Source organism: Medicago sativa, chromosome 7 (genome assembly GCF_051527215.1).
Source record: "Medicago sativa cultivar Bolivia chromosome 7, Bolivia_mono, whole genome shotgun sequence".
Classification (NCBI taxonomy): Eukaryota; Viridiplantae; Streptophyta; class Magnoliopsida; order Fabales; family Fabaceae; genus Medicago; species Medicago sativa.
Genome location: NC_140755.1, coordinates 11,251,827 through 11,269,111, shown reverse-complemented (window position 1 = coordinate 11,269,111; position 17,285 = coordinate 11,251,827). Strand labels below are relative to the sequence as shown.

At 31.0% G+C, this 17,285-nt stretch overlaps 1 protein-coding gene across 1 annotated transcript; it reads left to right on the top strand.

Moving 5' to 3' along the window:
- Positions 1-9,517: 9,517 nt before the first annotated feature.
- On the top strand, positions 9,518-15,402 carry LOC146904212 (putative WRKY transcription factor 3). The gene is made up of 4 exons (XM_085728141.1): positions 9,518-10,028; positions 11,904-12,637; positions 13,033-13,191; positions 14,875-15,402. The coding sequence occupies exons 1-4, from the start codon at positions 9,633-9,635 to the stop codon at positions 15,155-15,157; spliced, it is 1,572 nt and encodes a 523-aa protein (XP_085584267.1). The 5' UTR covers positions 9,518-9,632; the 3' UTR covers positions 15,158-15,402.
- Positions 15,403-17,285: the final 1,883 nt, after the last annotated feature.

Here is a 17,285-nt window from a genome sequence, read left to right as displayed (position 1 = left end):
TTATAAATGAGACAAACAATTTGTGGCAAAGAAAAATAATAAAAAAAACACCTACTTTAAGAGGAAATTAACACTATTGCGCAATTATTTGTTATCTTTTTCTTTTTTTTGGCTTTCGCACCAGTTTTCGATCCACCAATGGTGGGCGACTAATCTGACTCGTGCGTAGAGGCATGCGCATTGGCCAAACGTTGTTACCTCTGAGAATCGAACCTGATATTCCCCAGATATATCCTTGAAAGGAGCTCCTTGCACCTGAGCCCAAACAACTTATTATCATTTTGCATACATTAAGATTGTGGGCTCAAATTTAATGCGATTTTATTTTATTTTTTAGGCCACTTGTTGTTTTAATAAGGACCGGTTGGTCACCTTAGCTAGTGGCATACTCCATGTATTTATTCCTATACCACTGCTATAATTAGACGGGTTTCTGCATTGGTGGTTATTTCTGTCTATGAAGCAAGGTGTCAATTAACATGAACTGATAGTTTGATTTGTCCTTAATGATTATGTTAGACTTGTCAATTATATTTCCTCGATCTTACAACTCATTTTGTGTTACAATGTGGATTAGACTCCATTGAAGAGAACAATTTATTTTATAAGAAAAATTAGTTGATTCACAAATCAAAATTTAATATTACTCCCTCCGTCCCATAATAAGTGAACCATTTGCAAAAAAATATTGTTTCAAAAAAATTGACTCATTTCACTTTTCAATACAACATTAATTTTTTTTTTCAAATATAACTTTAATTAATACTATTTTCATCACTCCAATTCAATATATTCTACTTTGCGATTGTTCAAAAAAAAATATTCTACTTTTTTTTTTGGTCAGGAAAATATATTCTGCTTTACATCTATGATAAGGAGGAATGCATCAATAAGTGACAATATACTCAAAACTATTTTTCTCTCTCTTTCACTTGTTCACTTTTTCTTAATATGTGCGAAATGAACAAAATACTGAGTTATAATGGAATAGAGGGAGTATATACACATGCGTAACAAATCACGAGTGATTAAATATCAAACTTTATTTATTTTTTCTCATTCACTTTATTAATCACTCACTTTAGATGAGTCAAACCTTACAGTATGTTCAATTTTTCTGTCATCGATAAGATATGACATAAAATCTTCAAATTTACTTTTTGGTTGAAACAATTTTTTGTCAAAATTTATTAATGTCCTAATCGAATTATTGATTGCCACATTCTTTTTCCTCAAGAAACGAAATGTTAACACAAATAAAAATATGAACATAAGCTCCACATTCTTTTTCCTCAAGAAACGAAATGTTAACACAAATAAAAATATGAACACGCACACAAATGTGATCTTTTTCTTTTCATAAATTCTCTTAATACATGCGAGTTATATTTGTGACATGTTAGACACTAAATATGTGAAGTTTTCTCGATTAGAATTCAAACTTTAATTAACTAGACTTTTGACCCGTGCGTCGCACAGGTTTTCCTGAATATAATAGAGACCAATAAATAATCTTTAACCCGTAAGATCATTAATATGGTAGAAAATATTTTCTTCAAAAAAAAAGGCAAGCGGATAGGAATGAAATTGGTGTGCAATGCATTTTTTTAGATGGAATTTGTTAGGTTAAATAATTGCAAACCTAATAAAGCAAATGAGTGGGAAAAAATTAGGTTAAGTTGCTGCAAACGTAACAAAATTAATAAATAAGGATGTCAAAAAAAAGGCATGAAATTAAAAAAAAATCCAAAAAAAAAGTGTAAAATTCTTGACAAAAAAAATATATAAAATAGAAGGATCGAAATCATTGATATGGTAGAAAATATTTTCTTCAAAAAAAAAGGCAAGCGGATAGGAATGAAATTGGTGTGCAATGCATTTTTTTAGATGAAATTTGTTAGGTTAAATAATTGCAAACCTAATAAAGCAAATGAGCGGGAAAAAATTAGATTAAGTTACTGCAGACATAACAAAATTAATAAATAAGGATGTCAAAAAAAAAAAGGCATGAAATTAAAAAAAAAAATCCAAAAAAAAAAGTGTAAAATTCTTGACCAAAAAAAAAGTATATAATAGAAGGATCATACGTGATCATTGATATGGTAGAAAATATTTTCTTCAAAAAAAAGGCAAGCGGATAGGAATGAAATTGGTGTGCAATGCATTTTTTTAGATGAAATTTGTTAGGTTAAATAATTGCAAACCTAATAAAGCAAATGAGCGGGAAAAAAATTAGGTTAAGTTGCTGCAGACGTAACAAAATTAATAAATAATAAGGATAAGGATGTAAAAAAAAAAGGCATGAAATTAAAAAAAATCCAAAAAAAAAGTGTAAAATTCTTGACAAAAAAAAGTATAAAATAGAAGGATCGTGATCATTGATATGGTAGAAAATATTTTCTTCAAAAAAAAAAAAAGGCAAGCGGATATGAATGAAATTGGTGTGCAATGCATTTTTTTAGATGAAATTTGTTAGGTTAAATAATTGCAAACCTAATAAAGCAAATGAGCGGGAAAAAATTAGGTTAAGTTGTTGCAGACGTAACAAAATTAATAAATAAGGATTTGTGACCTTGTGAGAGTCTAGTTACTTCCGCTTGATTCAACCTTCTTGATAGAATAGACTATCATTCCACTCACATACATTTCATATTTTTAAACCATGTAATACGCGCAAATTAAAGTATGGGAAATGTTAACTTGTGCCCTTAAGGCACAAGTTAAAAAGTTAAAGATAGAAACATTTTCTTGGAACTTGTGTATTCATTGTTGTAAAAGTTAAACAATTTATATTTCCAATACAAAATTGATTTATCATTTCCTTTTTTTAGTTCCTTAACTTGTGCCTTAAGGGCACAAGTTAGCATGACCCTTAAAGTATTTACTGATTTCCAGACCACTCTATAAAATTTTACCTTTAATTTTAAAGGGGGTGTAATTCAGTTTGATGCACGATTGAATATGAGATATCAACACCTCTAAGCCAAAATTCCAACCTTAATTTATACACTACCATGCGCACATAAGTTGGTCAACCACTCTCTAATTATGATACTATACATACACTTTTCAATGTGCTCAAAACAATTTCAATATTACTATTAAATCCAACTTCATGACATAAACCACACCATAAATGTGGACGATAATTGTACCCAAAAAAGCAAATACATTTTGAGAAATGTTCCCAAAATTTATTCATTTTATTTTACCTAAAATCGGTAAAATAAAGTTTAACTCATATATTATTAATCATAAAAAGTATTTTTAAATTACACAATTGTGATGAAGTTTATTTTAAAATAATAGTTGGAATTTTATTCAAACAAGAAAAACAATTGTTCTTTATATCATCACTCTTTTTTATTTTTTAATCTTTTGCTTTATAATAGTTACACGAAAAGTTCATATACACGCACATAAATGTGTTTTTTTTTTTTGGTTACAGCACATCAAATGTGTTTGTTCAAAAGTTCTCCTACCGGAGACAATCATATTTAAACTAAAAGATAAGAAATTGGATGTTGTAGGTTCAAATTTAGACCGAAAAAAACTAATATAACAACTAATTATTTATATTTGTCTTTAAAAAAATATTATATTCAAAACATGTTAAGCACTAAAATGTGGATATACCTTCTAATTGATATCCATAACTTGGTTCCTTGAGCCTTTGTTTGGTGTAGTGGTCCAAAGGGTTAGACGCACGTCTGAAGTGCATTGGGACGTGGTTTTTCAGCTGTCATGAATTTAAAACTCTAAACCAAACATACATTGAGTCTATCTTTTTTAGTTAGGCTCAATCCCATTAGTAATGTATTTAAAATAATCATACAAAGGATCTCTTAGAGCTTTTCATGTAAGATGATACAAATTTTTTGAGTAAATAGTCACGTTCGTCCCTGAATAGGAAAGTAGTCGTCACTTTAGTCCCTGAATGCAGATAAATTGCAAAATAGTCCTTGAATGTATACTTTGTTAGTCAATTTAGTTCCTGAATGCAGACTCAGTTAGTCAATTTAGTCCCTGAATGTAGACTCCGTTAGTCACTTTAGTCCCGGAAATTGACCAACAGACTCTACATTCAGGGACTGTTTTGTAATTTCTCTGCATTTAAGGACTAAAGTGACTACTCATTTCCCATTCAGGGACTAAAGTGACTAATTCCCCAAATTTTTTTGTTCTTTGGAGCTTGGATTACTAGATTTAGGAATCCATACACATTAAATTTTTTAAGGAGAACTTTATCATCTTTAAGTAGTTGTTTTAACTAAAGAAAAATATATTTATTCATTTAATTGGTAGAAAAAATTGTAAACATTACCAATCCAACATTGTTAAAACTGAAAAAATTGAATAAAGGAAGAAATTCATATTATCCAATTTAATAACATAAAAGAACAAAAATAACTACAAATGCGTGATAAAATCACAGTGATCACAATATCTCGTCTCGAAATCTTTAACAGGGTGATATTGTTTCTTTTTTTTGGGTCAAACATTGGCTATAATTCACATTGTAAGGTAAATAAGTGGATAAAATATTTTTAGAAATATCTGATGCATAAAGGAATACACCAATTATCTTTAAACAAAGATTATAAAGGATTGAAGAATTTATTTTTATTACAGGTGAGTTGAAAGATTTTCTTTTGATTGAAATTGAAGAAAGATATTTTGTGGATTTTTGAGATTTGAGATGTGAGATTGAGTGGTTTGCCATTCATTTGCTTTAATTGCCGGTCTCCCGGCATTAACTGAATTGCACTTGGCAATTGGGTAAGGTCAATGCAAGTTGCAAAAAGAAACAAATTATAAGCATATAAATATCTAAAAATCTAAGTCCTATTTTTGTACGATAACATGTGTCTTAAAATGCATATAAAAATTAATTTTCAAGTCTTTAAGAAATAAATTCATAAAATTTGTAATGCATAAGTTCTACTTTTGATATACTAATGTGTCTTAAAAGACATGTTAGCATTTTCATTTATAAGTACAAGAATTATAAATGTCATATGAGTGTTAGCTCAATTGATAAAGATATTGTATAATATATGCAGAGACCGAAGTTCAAATCCCGAACACCTCACTTGTTCTTCTTAAAGAGAGAATTTCTAGTCACTAAACTACTTGACCAAAAAAAATTATAAATGAATGATTTTTTTTTCTACAAAAATTTATTTTTTAAAAAAGTCTTCTATTGAAGAAAAAACACTCCAAAATTTGACTATGAAAAGGATGAATATCCTTGTAATAAAGGTTGAGGAATGAAAATCGGAAAACAGTCAAACAATAAGGACAACAAAAGCTTTTTATAAAATGAAGGGCAGCGAAAGCTATCTTTAAAAAACAAGGACAACAAAAGCTTATATTTATTTCTTAAAAAAAAAAAACCTTATATTCATTTTGTCTTTAAATTACTTCACCCGTTTTTTCTAACAAAATAAATTATTTCACCCGTTTCAAAATAAAATAAATGTTATTTATTTAATAAAAATATTTAAATTAACTTGACCAAAAAAAATATTTAAATTAATGACAATTTATTTATCCATATCTATGTTAAAGAAAATATAAATTTTGGCATGACTTTTATCAATTTCATTTTTTATTTACTAAAAAACTCAATATTCGACTCAAAAACCGACTAACTCAGAGACCAATTTCACGATCGAATAACGGAGGTCCAATTGAAATAAGAATAAAACATTATATAAACCAACCTAACACAAGTATCGTTAGTATATCGAGAAATTCATACCTAAAAACTAGAGATAAACACACTCATAGATCCAAATCAACTCCATAGTGTTTATCTTATCTCTTCCAATTTCATATCACAAATAAGAAAAAAAAAATTAACAAATGAAGAAAGTTACCAAAAATTTGCTTTCCATTGAAAAATCAAAATTCATTGCTTTCCATTTGTACTTATTTTCCTATTAACTCAAATAAAAAATGTAATGAAAATAGTATTTATAAAACTGAAACAAATTGATTAAATTAAAATAAATAATAAAAATATACATACTGAAATATAATATAATAAAAAGATAGAAATAGACAGATACGTTATTGTTCTACTTACTATTATACTTTAAGAAAATGCTAATTTGTGTCTTAAAAACACTCTTTAAAGGTCTAAAATAATAAGTTAACGATCTTAGAACTTTGAAACTTGTGACAATCGTTAACAAGACCCGTTTTATGTCCATAATAACCAATTCCTCTAAAAAAACAAAAGAGTGAAGAGACCAATTCGGTGTCTAACAAAATATAAATTAGTCTTTAACATTTTCATACTTCAGACAAATTAGTTGTTTTGAAATAATGAGTTATAGATTACGAATTTGTCCTCAGTCTCACGAAAAGATAAATTTACAAAACTATTAGAATTTAATTTATATACATTATCAACGTAACACAATTTTACACATACATTCAACGATGTTTTGCCACATTAATTAACGAGGTTTAACAAATCATATAATTTAGAGCACTATTTAAGAACCTTAAGATTTCATCAACAAGTGATTTTTAAGCACTATTTAAGAACCTTAAGATTTCATCAACAAGTGATTTTTAAGCACTTCTTGTACTAGTTGACACTTTTTGTGGTAATATATTTCATTTTAATCTCTTCAAAAAATATGTTTTACTAACGAGTAACTTTTTTAATAAATAGTTTCTTAATTTTCTTCAAAAAAAAAAAAATAGTTTCTTAATTTAAAATTCTCAAAAATACTCTTAGGTCACTCGTTAGCGAAACCTTAATTTTAATTCTTTATATCATATTAAATGCATATGTGTTAATCTTTTTACACCATGAAACATATCATCAAAACTTGTAATTATTAGTGGAGCAACAAAATAGAGTTTTTCAACAAAGAAGTGGACTTTGCGCTGAGTTTCAAGATAACACAAAAACTCACGGCTCTGGCTACGGTAGGCGAGCTGCATGGGTCATGTACCATGCATGATCTTTGTTTTATTTTTTTGTTTGTTGCAAAATGAATTTGATCCATTTAGATATACTATTAATTTAATGAATGGATGTGATCTATTTGAATTGTGACCTGCTAGTATTTTATTTTTAAACATATATAGTGATTTTAAAAATGCAATTGAATTTATAATCAGATTTAATAAAAGGATGTTTTCGGTATAGTTGGAAAAATTGTGAAAATGGTTATTTTGATACAATTAATAAAAACATTAAAATGAAATTTTTAATAATTTTCATTACACCTTTCAAGGATTAACTATCATTCTATGAAAATATTTCGAAGACTAACTTCCATTATATGAGAATTTTCTAAAGACTAACTTTCGTTCTATCAGAATCATTTAAAGGCTAACTACCGTTTTATGAGAATCTTCTAAAGATTAACATACCGTTCTATGAGAATCTTTCAAAGACTAACTATATCATTCCATGAGAATCTTTCAAAGATTAACTTCCGTTTTATAAAAATATTTCAAAGACTAACTTCCGTTCTATGAGAATCTTCTAAAGACTAACTTCCGTTCTATGAGAATTATTCAAAGGCTAACTTCCATTCTATGAGAATATTCTAAAGGCTAACCTCTCATTCTATGAGAATCTTTCAAAGACTAACTATCATTTTATGAGAATCTTTCAAGGACTAACTTTCGTTTTATGAAAATCTTTCAAAGACTAAATTTCATTCTATGAGAATTTTCTAAAGACTTCTGTTTTATAAGAATCATTCAAATGTTAACTTCCGTTCCATGAGAATCTTCTAAAGACTAACCTCTCATTTTATGAGAATGTTTCAAAGGTTGACTATCATTATATGAGAATATTTCAAGGACTAACTTTCGTTTTATGAAAATTTTTCAAATACTAACTTCCACTCAATGAGATTTTTCTAAAGACTAACTTCCCTTCTATAAGAATCATTCAAAGACTAACTTCCGTTCTATGAGAATCTTCTAAAGACTAACATCCCGTTCTATGAGAATCTTTCAAAGACTGACTATCATTATATGAGAATCTTCTAAAGATTAACTTTCGGTCTATGAATTTTTTTAAAAGACTAATGATATATGTGGTACATATTATGAACCACATACTTCATTATTTGAATAAACCTAAAAAGTAAAATTTGCTTATAATTAGAAACAGAGGGTGTATCATATAAGATGTTGTTTGATTCGTCTCGATGAATATTTTCAAAATATTAAATTTTCATATTTTTTTTAAATAGGTAATTAAAGATAAAAATATGCATTGGTATGTCTGTCAGAGTCAACTAGATTATCTAATAAGGGACGGAGTGAGTAGATTTTTAGTTATAATCCAAATCAAAATTTCATAAAAGAAAAACGGTTAATAATTTTCAAATGTTATCGCAATAAAAATAGCGGAAAGACGAGCATGTGAGTATTCGTTTTTTCGCTAGTATTTATAAAGACGAAAAATATATTTAACCTTTAATTTTACATGAAAAAGAGATATTATGAATTAATTTAAAACGGGAGGAGTGTATTTTTATTCTTTTCTTGGTGCATTTTGAATGAATTAATATGTTCAAAGCAGTGAACAGAACAATTAATAAAAAAGTGGCTTTTATTATAATTGTTTAATAGCTATCGACCGGCTCATGCCTTTTTTTTACATCCTTATTTATTAATTTTGTTACACCTGCAATAACTTAACCTAATTTTTTCCCTCTCATTTGCTTTATTATGTTTGCAATTATTTAACCTAACAAATTCCATCTAAAAAAATGCATCACACCAATTTCATTCCTATCCTCTTGCCTTTTTTTTTTTGACAATATTTTGTACACTTATTTAAAACTAAAAAAAATGCATTGTTCTTATCCTCTTGCCTTAATTTTTTGACAATATTTTGTACACTTATTTAAAACTAAAAAAATGCATCTTTCCTATCCTCTTGCCTTTTTTTTTGACAATATTTTGTACACTTCATAAAATTTCATAAAATGCATCGTTCTTATTTACCGAATTATTGATAGGATTACCGAATTTTCTCTTATAATATTTTCAGATTTCATACATTTTATGAAGTGTTTTATTTTGTCTACTACGGATTATCACGCGTTATTTTTTTCACTGTAACCAATTATATATTGCATTTTATTATTTGTATGTCAATCACTCATGTGTTATAAAATTGACAATTGTTTGTTATGAAAGTGACTGAGTGTGCAAAAAAATAGAAATATGTTGGAATAGATTGTAGAATGTCCCTACCACCTGAACTATGCTCACTGAACTATGAATAGATGATTTATATAATTATTATAATAATTTTTTTAAGGATAATTATTATAATACTTTTTTTAAGGAATTATTATAATACTTATTACCTACTGCTATGTGTAAGACATAGTACATGAACCGACAATTACAGGTAAGATCACTTTTCAAAAAAAAAAAAGAAGGTAAAATCACGTCTTGCACCGTGCATGACCTACTAGCCTTGCGCACGCTAAACGGCGCCAAAACTCACACACACGACACCACTTTCTTAGTTTCTTACATTATTGTCTTTTTTTTTTCTTTTGATTTTCTTTTTCATTTTCTTTTTGTCTTCATTCTTTACAACACCACCAACCACCAAAACCCGCCGCAAAAACATGTCAACAACCACTCCTTCCTCCGCCGACACCTCACCACCACCACCACGTCCCACCATCACCCTCCCACCCCGTCCCTCCGTTGAAGCATTCTTCACTTCCAACGCCGTTAGCCCTGGTCCTATGACACTTGTTTCAAGCTTCTTTGCAACTGAATCCGCCACCTTCTCTCAGCTTCTTGCTGGTGCTATGGCTTCACCTCTTGCTTTTTCTTCATCTTCTTCCCTTGCTGGTGAATATAGTTATGGTAAAGAAGATGATGGTGGGTCCCTTAATGGTGGGTTTAAACAGAGTAGACCTATGAATTTGGTTATTGCTCGTTCTCCTGTTTTTACTGTTCCACCTGGTTTGAGTCCTTCTGGTTTTCTTAACTCTCCTGGCTTTTTTTCTCCTCAGGTAATTGACCCTTTTGACCCAATTGACTAAATTTTGTTTCTTTGTATTCAATTTTCAAAAGGGTTTTCATTTTATCTATAAAGTTTTGATTTTTATCTTCAATTGTTATAAAAAAAGTTAGATTTGATATGGGGAATTGTAGTTTGAAGATTGTGAAATTTGTCTGTGTTTTTGTGTGAAAGTGGTTGGAATTGTTTCAATGATTGAAATTTGATGTGAATTTTGTTATTGTGATGTGTTTAAGATTTAGTAGTATGATTATGTTTTGTTGAGCTGTGTATATTGGATTGATGTTGTAACTTGTAATGTTATTTTGATTTTGGGATGGGAAGTTGTGGTTTGAAGATTGGGAAATTTGTCTGTGTTTTTGTAGGAAATTAGTTGGAATTGTCTAAATGATTGAATTTTGATCTAAATTTTGTTAGTGTTGTGTTGTCTCTAGTGGATTAATGATGCTTTAGGGTTCTTTTGATTTGGTGTGTTTTTGAAGGGATTGATGAAGGTGTAGTGTTTGGATCTCATTTTTACAAAGTTTGTGTGGAATGACCTTTTGTGTGGATGATTTTCTTTTGTGATAGTTTTGATGCGGTGGTTTAGTAACAATGTAAAATGAAAAGTTTTATGTGGATGACTTTTTGGAATACCGTTTTTGTAAGACACTCCATAATGAAAAGTTTTTGAGTTTATATTATTGATAGTGACACAATGACAGGACATACGAGTTAACATTGTACTTGTTCATGAGCTATGAGGCATGCATGACAGTAACACCGGACACGAAACTGACACTCAGACTGATAATAATTTGAGAAAGTGAAATATTTGAATGCAACCACATGTGTTAGTGTCGTGTCCGCGCTTTCAATGTGAAGTGTCATTGACTTGGTTCTACATAATTCATGAGTCATGCCGTTAATATATTATTCATAGAGTAAAGTGAAACGACTTTTGTGTGGATGATTTTCTTTTGTGGTAGTTTTGGTGGGGTGGTTTAGTAACTTTGTAAAATGACGATAAAGTTTGTGGCTTTTATTTGTTTTTGGAATACTGTCTTTACAATACACTTCAGTTTACAAGTCTTTTTCCTGTCAATTCTTTATAATGGCACCGTGTAATTTTTCCACTGGGCTGCTTATTAATTAACCAATCAAAAGTCAAATCTGTGTGATGGCTTTTACGACAGTCATTGTGTGATGGGTTTTTGATTGGGGTTTAAATTTTGTTATATTGTTTCTGAGTTTCCGTCTTAGTTCGCATGTATTTAAACACAAGTTTTTGTGAATCAATTTTCACTTTTGGTTTTTGTTTGGTTCAGTTTCTGATAGTTACATGATTGGATAATGGTGTATGATGTTACGTAGATTAAGCATTACTTTTGTGTGGATGGTTTTCTTCTGTATTAGTTTTGATGGGGTGATTAAGTAACAATGAAAAACGAAGATAAAGTTTGTGGCTTTAATTTGTTTTTGGAATAGTCTTTGCACTGCCCTTCATAATCAAAAGTTTTTCGGAGTATATATTATCGACTAAGCAACTAGATGACTGATTTACGCCTTAGCATTCTACTTGTTCATGAGGCATGATTATATAGAACCGACATTTCAGATTAAAGGTGTGTTTGGTGTCCGACACATGTTAGTTTCAGATATCAACACATGTAGTTACTTTCGATTTCTTCTATTTAGCAAATTATTATAAATGTCAATGTGTCAGTGTCGTGTCTGTAATCGTGAAGGGTTGTGCATTATATTACATCATTTGCTGGTTTTGCTGCTGAGCATTTTTCTCATTATTATGTATCAATGTCATCATTTTCCCTTGAGGTGGATATACTCGCGCAAGGTATTAACTATCTCTTCATTTCAATGTATACAGAGCCCCTTTGGGATGTCACACCAACAGGCTTTAGCTCAGGTTACAGCTCAAGCTGTCCTAGCACAATCTCATAATATGCACATGCAACCTGAATACCAGCCGGTCTCATACGAAGCCCCCACTGAACGATTGGTAGAGCAGCCGTCTTATGCTCAAAATGAAGCTCCGGAGCAGCAAGTGGCAGCACCTGTATCAGAAGCTAGAAATGCTCAAATGGAAACGTCAGAGATTGCACATTCTGATAAGAAATACCAACCATCTTCCTTACCTATTGACAAACCTGCAGATGACGGCTACAACTGGCGTAAGTATGGACAGAAGCAGGTTAAAGGGAGCGAGTATCCACGGAGCTACTACAAATGCACACATCTGAATTGTCCCGTGAAGAAAAAAGTTGAGCGTGCACCTGACGGTCACATAACTGAAATTATCTATAAAGGCCAGCATAATCATGAGAAGCCTCAGGCGAATAGGCGGGTCAAAGAAAACAACAGTGACTTGAATGGAAATGCAAACGTTCAGCCTAAGTCTGACTCAAACTCACAAGGCTGGTTTGGAAATTCAAACAAAATTAGTGAGAGCGTGCCTGATTCTTCGCCACCAGAGCCTGAGAGTGACCTGACATCCAATCAAGGGGCTATCAGACCACGACCTGGATCAAGTGAGAGTGAGGAAGTCGGTAATGCAGAGAATAAGGAAGAGGGAGTTGACTGTGAGCCAAACCCTAAGAGAAGGCAAGTTTTTCTTTTGAGTAAATCGTCATTTTAGTCCTTGAATAGTCAAACGTGTCAGGCACTGAGGCGCTCTCACGATAGTCTTTGAATGTATCGAAATTCCTAAAACATACCTAAATGTGTCTTTTGTTTGTCATTCAGTCCTCGAATGTGTATTCCATTAGTTAGTTTAGTCCTCAAATTCATCTTTATTCAATTTGGTCCGTAACATTACTAGCTAAAGCGACACTGGGGAATGTGTTTGTAATTTCGATACATTCAGGGGCTAGAGACACCGTCTCACACATTTAGGGACTAAAACAATTATTTACTCTTTTTCTTTGTTAATCCATATTCATTCCGCTGCGCTTATGTATAACTATTCATCATATATGTTAAATCTCTCTGTCTTTCAGGAGCATTGAACCGGCGGTTCCTGAAGTACCTCCATCTCAGAAGACTGTCACAGAACCCAAAATTATTGTGCAAACAAGAAGTGAAGTTGATCTTTTGGATGATGGCTACAGATGGAGAAAGTATGGTCAGAAAGTGGTGAAGGGAAATCCTCATCCAAGGTGATTGCTTTAACTATTCTTCTTTGCTATCGTATTTCTTTTTAAGAAAGTTTCTTATGTTCATATTTCTTTAAAATTCAAAAATGTTCGAACCTTAAACAAATTTCTGCTATAGAATCATATGAATAGTTGCATAGAGTTTGATTTCCTTATAGTTATGAAGTTTATCAGAACATTGAAGACAAATTAATTAGCAAAAAATGCACTTTTATAATATTTGGTGAATCAACGTGACTGCGTCATAATTTATTTTACGATATGAACTACGAAGTCCAATCTTTGTATTTTTAAATATAATATATGTACTAATTTGTAATATGTTTTCTTCCTCTCCAGTTTCATATTACACATGCACTTGTAATTGATTTTAATTGTGTACTATATACTGAAACAAATTTAGACAATGGTATGTGACGAGAACTTCTAAATTATAAGCAAGGGTTATTTGTCTAAGATAGAAATAGAAAGAGCTGTCAGTTTAATTTCCGAATCCTTTTCTCTCCCTCACACACACACACACACACAAATTGTGCCGATTGATACTAGTTTGATCTTGAAATATCATTTTAAGGTTTTGCATAACACCTTAGAAAGTCGTTACGTACTCTTAAGTTCATTTGACTATATTTCCCTCTTATTCCATACTGTTGCTCTTTCATTGCACTCGGTGAAGATATCAAGAGAGTGTACAATGTAGTTGGCGTATTTTTTGTTTTCTCAAGTGACATGTAAGATGAAGTAAAATGTTTTCCCTGAACTGATTTATATTTTGAGACGGGTATTATTTCTCAGTATTTACTCGCAATAAGTAAATACTCCCTAAAATGAAGTATTATTTTTCACCCATCCTTGCTTTGTGATTTTGAATTCTCTATTTAAAGTATTATATGTGTATCAGCTTGAAGGTTTCATGGACCAATATAGGATGTCAGTTGTCACTTAGTATAAGAAACAAGATTCTTCCATTTGAGAACAACAAACTTAAATTTTATGACTCACAAATTGCAAATGAAAACAAGAAGAAACTCATTATTTTAACTTGGCAAGGTCCACTTGCATGCTTTCTACATGAAACTTCTTTTTAACCATTAATTTTCTACATGTGGTACGTGTGATTCATGCAGTTTCTCGTTGTGGGTGCTCTCTTGAGTTTGAAATGTTTATTCACTTTTCTTTCTGGGTTCTATGCTATTAGTATTCTCACCTGTGAGAATCTTCTGTGTGCCACCCCATACATTGATGTCCTAAACATATGTTTTTGTTTCTGGTTGCACTAGTTAGTATTTTGAGATTGTTCTTATTAGCACTAGTTAGTGTCCAAGGCATCATTTGTCATGTAACTTTGGGCGTGTTTGAAGTGACTTATTTGAGCTCATCTACTGATATAAAATATGCGAGACTGTATCCAGCTTATTTTCATAAGCTCTCCAGGATTGCTTATGAAAACAGCTTATAGCTTATGAGAATAGTTTATACATAAGTACTTGTATGATAAGAGCTGATGTTATATGTGCTTAATTTAACTGTTAATCCAAGCAATTCCTTTGTCGATGTGTATGGTTGAGAACACATCAAACTCCTTTCAATCTTGCAACAAATTGATAACAAATTTAGTTTATGACTTTTCATGTACTTTGTTTTCAAATTTTTTGAACTAGTCTGAGGCTGAATTTCCGTGAACAGGAGTTATTACAAGTGCACTAGTGCAGGGTGCAACGTGCGTAAACATGTCGAGAGAGCATCAACGGACCCAAAAGCTGTCATAACTACGTATGAGGGAAAACATAATCATGATGTCCCTGCTGCTAGAAACAGCAGCCACAACACAGCTAGTAGCAATTCAATGCCATCAAAACCACAGGCTTTGGTACCAGAGAAGCACCCTTTGCTTAAAGATATGGAGTTCGGAAACAATGACCAAAGACCTGTACATTTGCGCTTGAAAGAAGAGCAAATCATTGTATAAAAAGTCTGGTGCCAGAATCAGTTTGCGTTTCGAGTTAATGGTCAATGAAGTGAATACAATACACTTGTTACAGAATGAATTTATCTAGATCATTTTGGTAGTAAGAATTGGCAATGGTGTCAATGCATGTTTTATTTGTTTTATTATTTGTTAGTTTTCTTTTGTATGTAACACCTTTTGTACATTGAAAATATGGAATTGCTTTTGTATAAGATGTTCACAGGTATGAAGATCATTTCAACCGATCTATGGACAATATTATTTTTATAAATTTATAAACCATGATGCTCTTGGTACTGTCAAATGTATTCCTTGTAGGGACAGTTCTAGCGTATGAATAAAATTGAAAAGCTGGCATGACATGCTTGAACTTTTTTGTATGTTATGGAAGTTGAATGAAGTATTTTTTGCCAATGTTTTTATCTTGAATGGATTTATTTGTGTGGCTATTCCCACATGATTGAATAAGATTAAGGCTTGATTGTTATATTTGTATTGAAATCTTGTAAACATGAATTGATGGAATCTGAGTATAATAAGGTACTGATGAGTTATGTTTGCTTCAAGTATTTTGAGCCGGCTCAAAACGGGTTGGTGATTGTTGAAAATAGGGAAGATCGAAGAAAAGACGACGTTGGTGATGATGGTAGTGATCAGTCAGAGAGGTTACGACGCTGGTGGCTAAAGAGAGAAACTGGCAAGAGATGGTGTTGAGCAGAGAGAACGATAAAAATAAAAAAAAATAAAAAAAAGATGGATAAAGATACAGTGACGTATGGTGTCTCTACTGTGTTTGGATTTTTGTGTTTAGTTATCATTTCTTTAAAATTAGTAGTATTTATTTTAGAATAAAGATAGGTTGACCCCCTTAATGTGTGCACTCTTTTATACCATTCTGAAAAATTTTAGTTAATCAAATACATGGTCTGTTTGACCACATTTTTTTTAATTGCGTGACCACTATTTTTCCAAAAAAAAAATATGGTCACGCAACTAAAATGCGTGTGACCACTATTTTTCCACTTAGTTAACCAAATAAATTTTGGAAAACTAGTGGTCATGCAACTAAAAAAATATGGTCACACAAACTATATATTTAGTTAACTTAAAATTTTTAGAGTGGTACAAAGGGGTATACACCTTAAGAGTGTCAACCAATCATTGTTGTTTATTTTATAAGAAATGATATTTGTACAACTATTTTTTTTACAACGTTTGCCTGAATTTTTTTTTATTTTTATACTTGTTATATTTTTAATTTCTCTTTCTGTTGCTTTGATTTTCGTGTTAATATCTATAATCAAAATAGTTATCCTAAAAAAAGTCATAAATAATTGTTCAAATAACATATCTCTTATTTTATAATCAAAATTAGAGGAATTGTACCATGTGTGTTTGTGAGCTGTATGAAAGGTGTTTGATAGCTCCATGCCAACTCTTAAGTCTAACCACTCCACTCAGAATGTGACACTTCCTGCAGTTGCCACTTGGGACCTTTTGTCACTTGCCAGGGGCACCTCACCAATTTAATACATATGTTCGAAACAAATATCTTCTTGTTTTTTTTTTTTTGAAGAAAGGGAAAACAAATATCTATACACTATACAGTATATCGTAACAATATATGGTGGTATGATATGGATATCAAATGGAGTTTCTCTTAGATTTGTGCCTCATGAATGTTATACCAACGATATAAAGGTTGACTAATTATAATACAGCTCATGAGCTAATTAAACAGCTACTATCAAGGGAGATATATCAATTCCCATTCAATTCTGATATGCCTCAAAGTGTTACCTATAATCTAATACCCTCCCTCAAGTTGGAGCATGAAGATTTTGAATGCCCAACTTGTCATGGAAGGACTGAAAGTGCATTTTTCCCAAAGCCTTTCTAAATATATCTACAAGTTGAGTTGTAGTAGAGACATAAGTGGGACATATATTGTTTTTGAGAACATTTTTCCGTACAAATACGTTCATGGAACACAAGATTTTTTGGCAATGTGTAAGGCTGCCATGACTATCATAGTGAATAGTCATGGGTTTATCATGAACAACTCATAGGTTGGAGAGGATCCCCTTTAACCATTTTAATAACTCGAATGTAGTAGTTGGCATAAAGC

Bases quoted from the DNA above. Each gene is read 5' to 3' on its own strand.
- LOC146904212 (XM_085728141.1), top strand. From the start codon at position 9,633: ATGTCAACAACCACTCCTTCCTCCGCCGACACCTCACCACCACCACCA. The intron at 10,029-11,903 runs GTAATTGACCCT...CAATGTATACAG, and splicing joins CTGGCTTTTTTTCTCCTCAG to AGCCCCTTTGGGATGTCACA. The intron at 13,192-14,874 runs GTGATTGCTTTA...TTCCGTGAACAG, and splicing joins AAGGGAAATCCTCATCCAAG to GAGTTATTACAAGTGCACTA.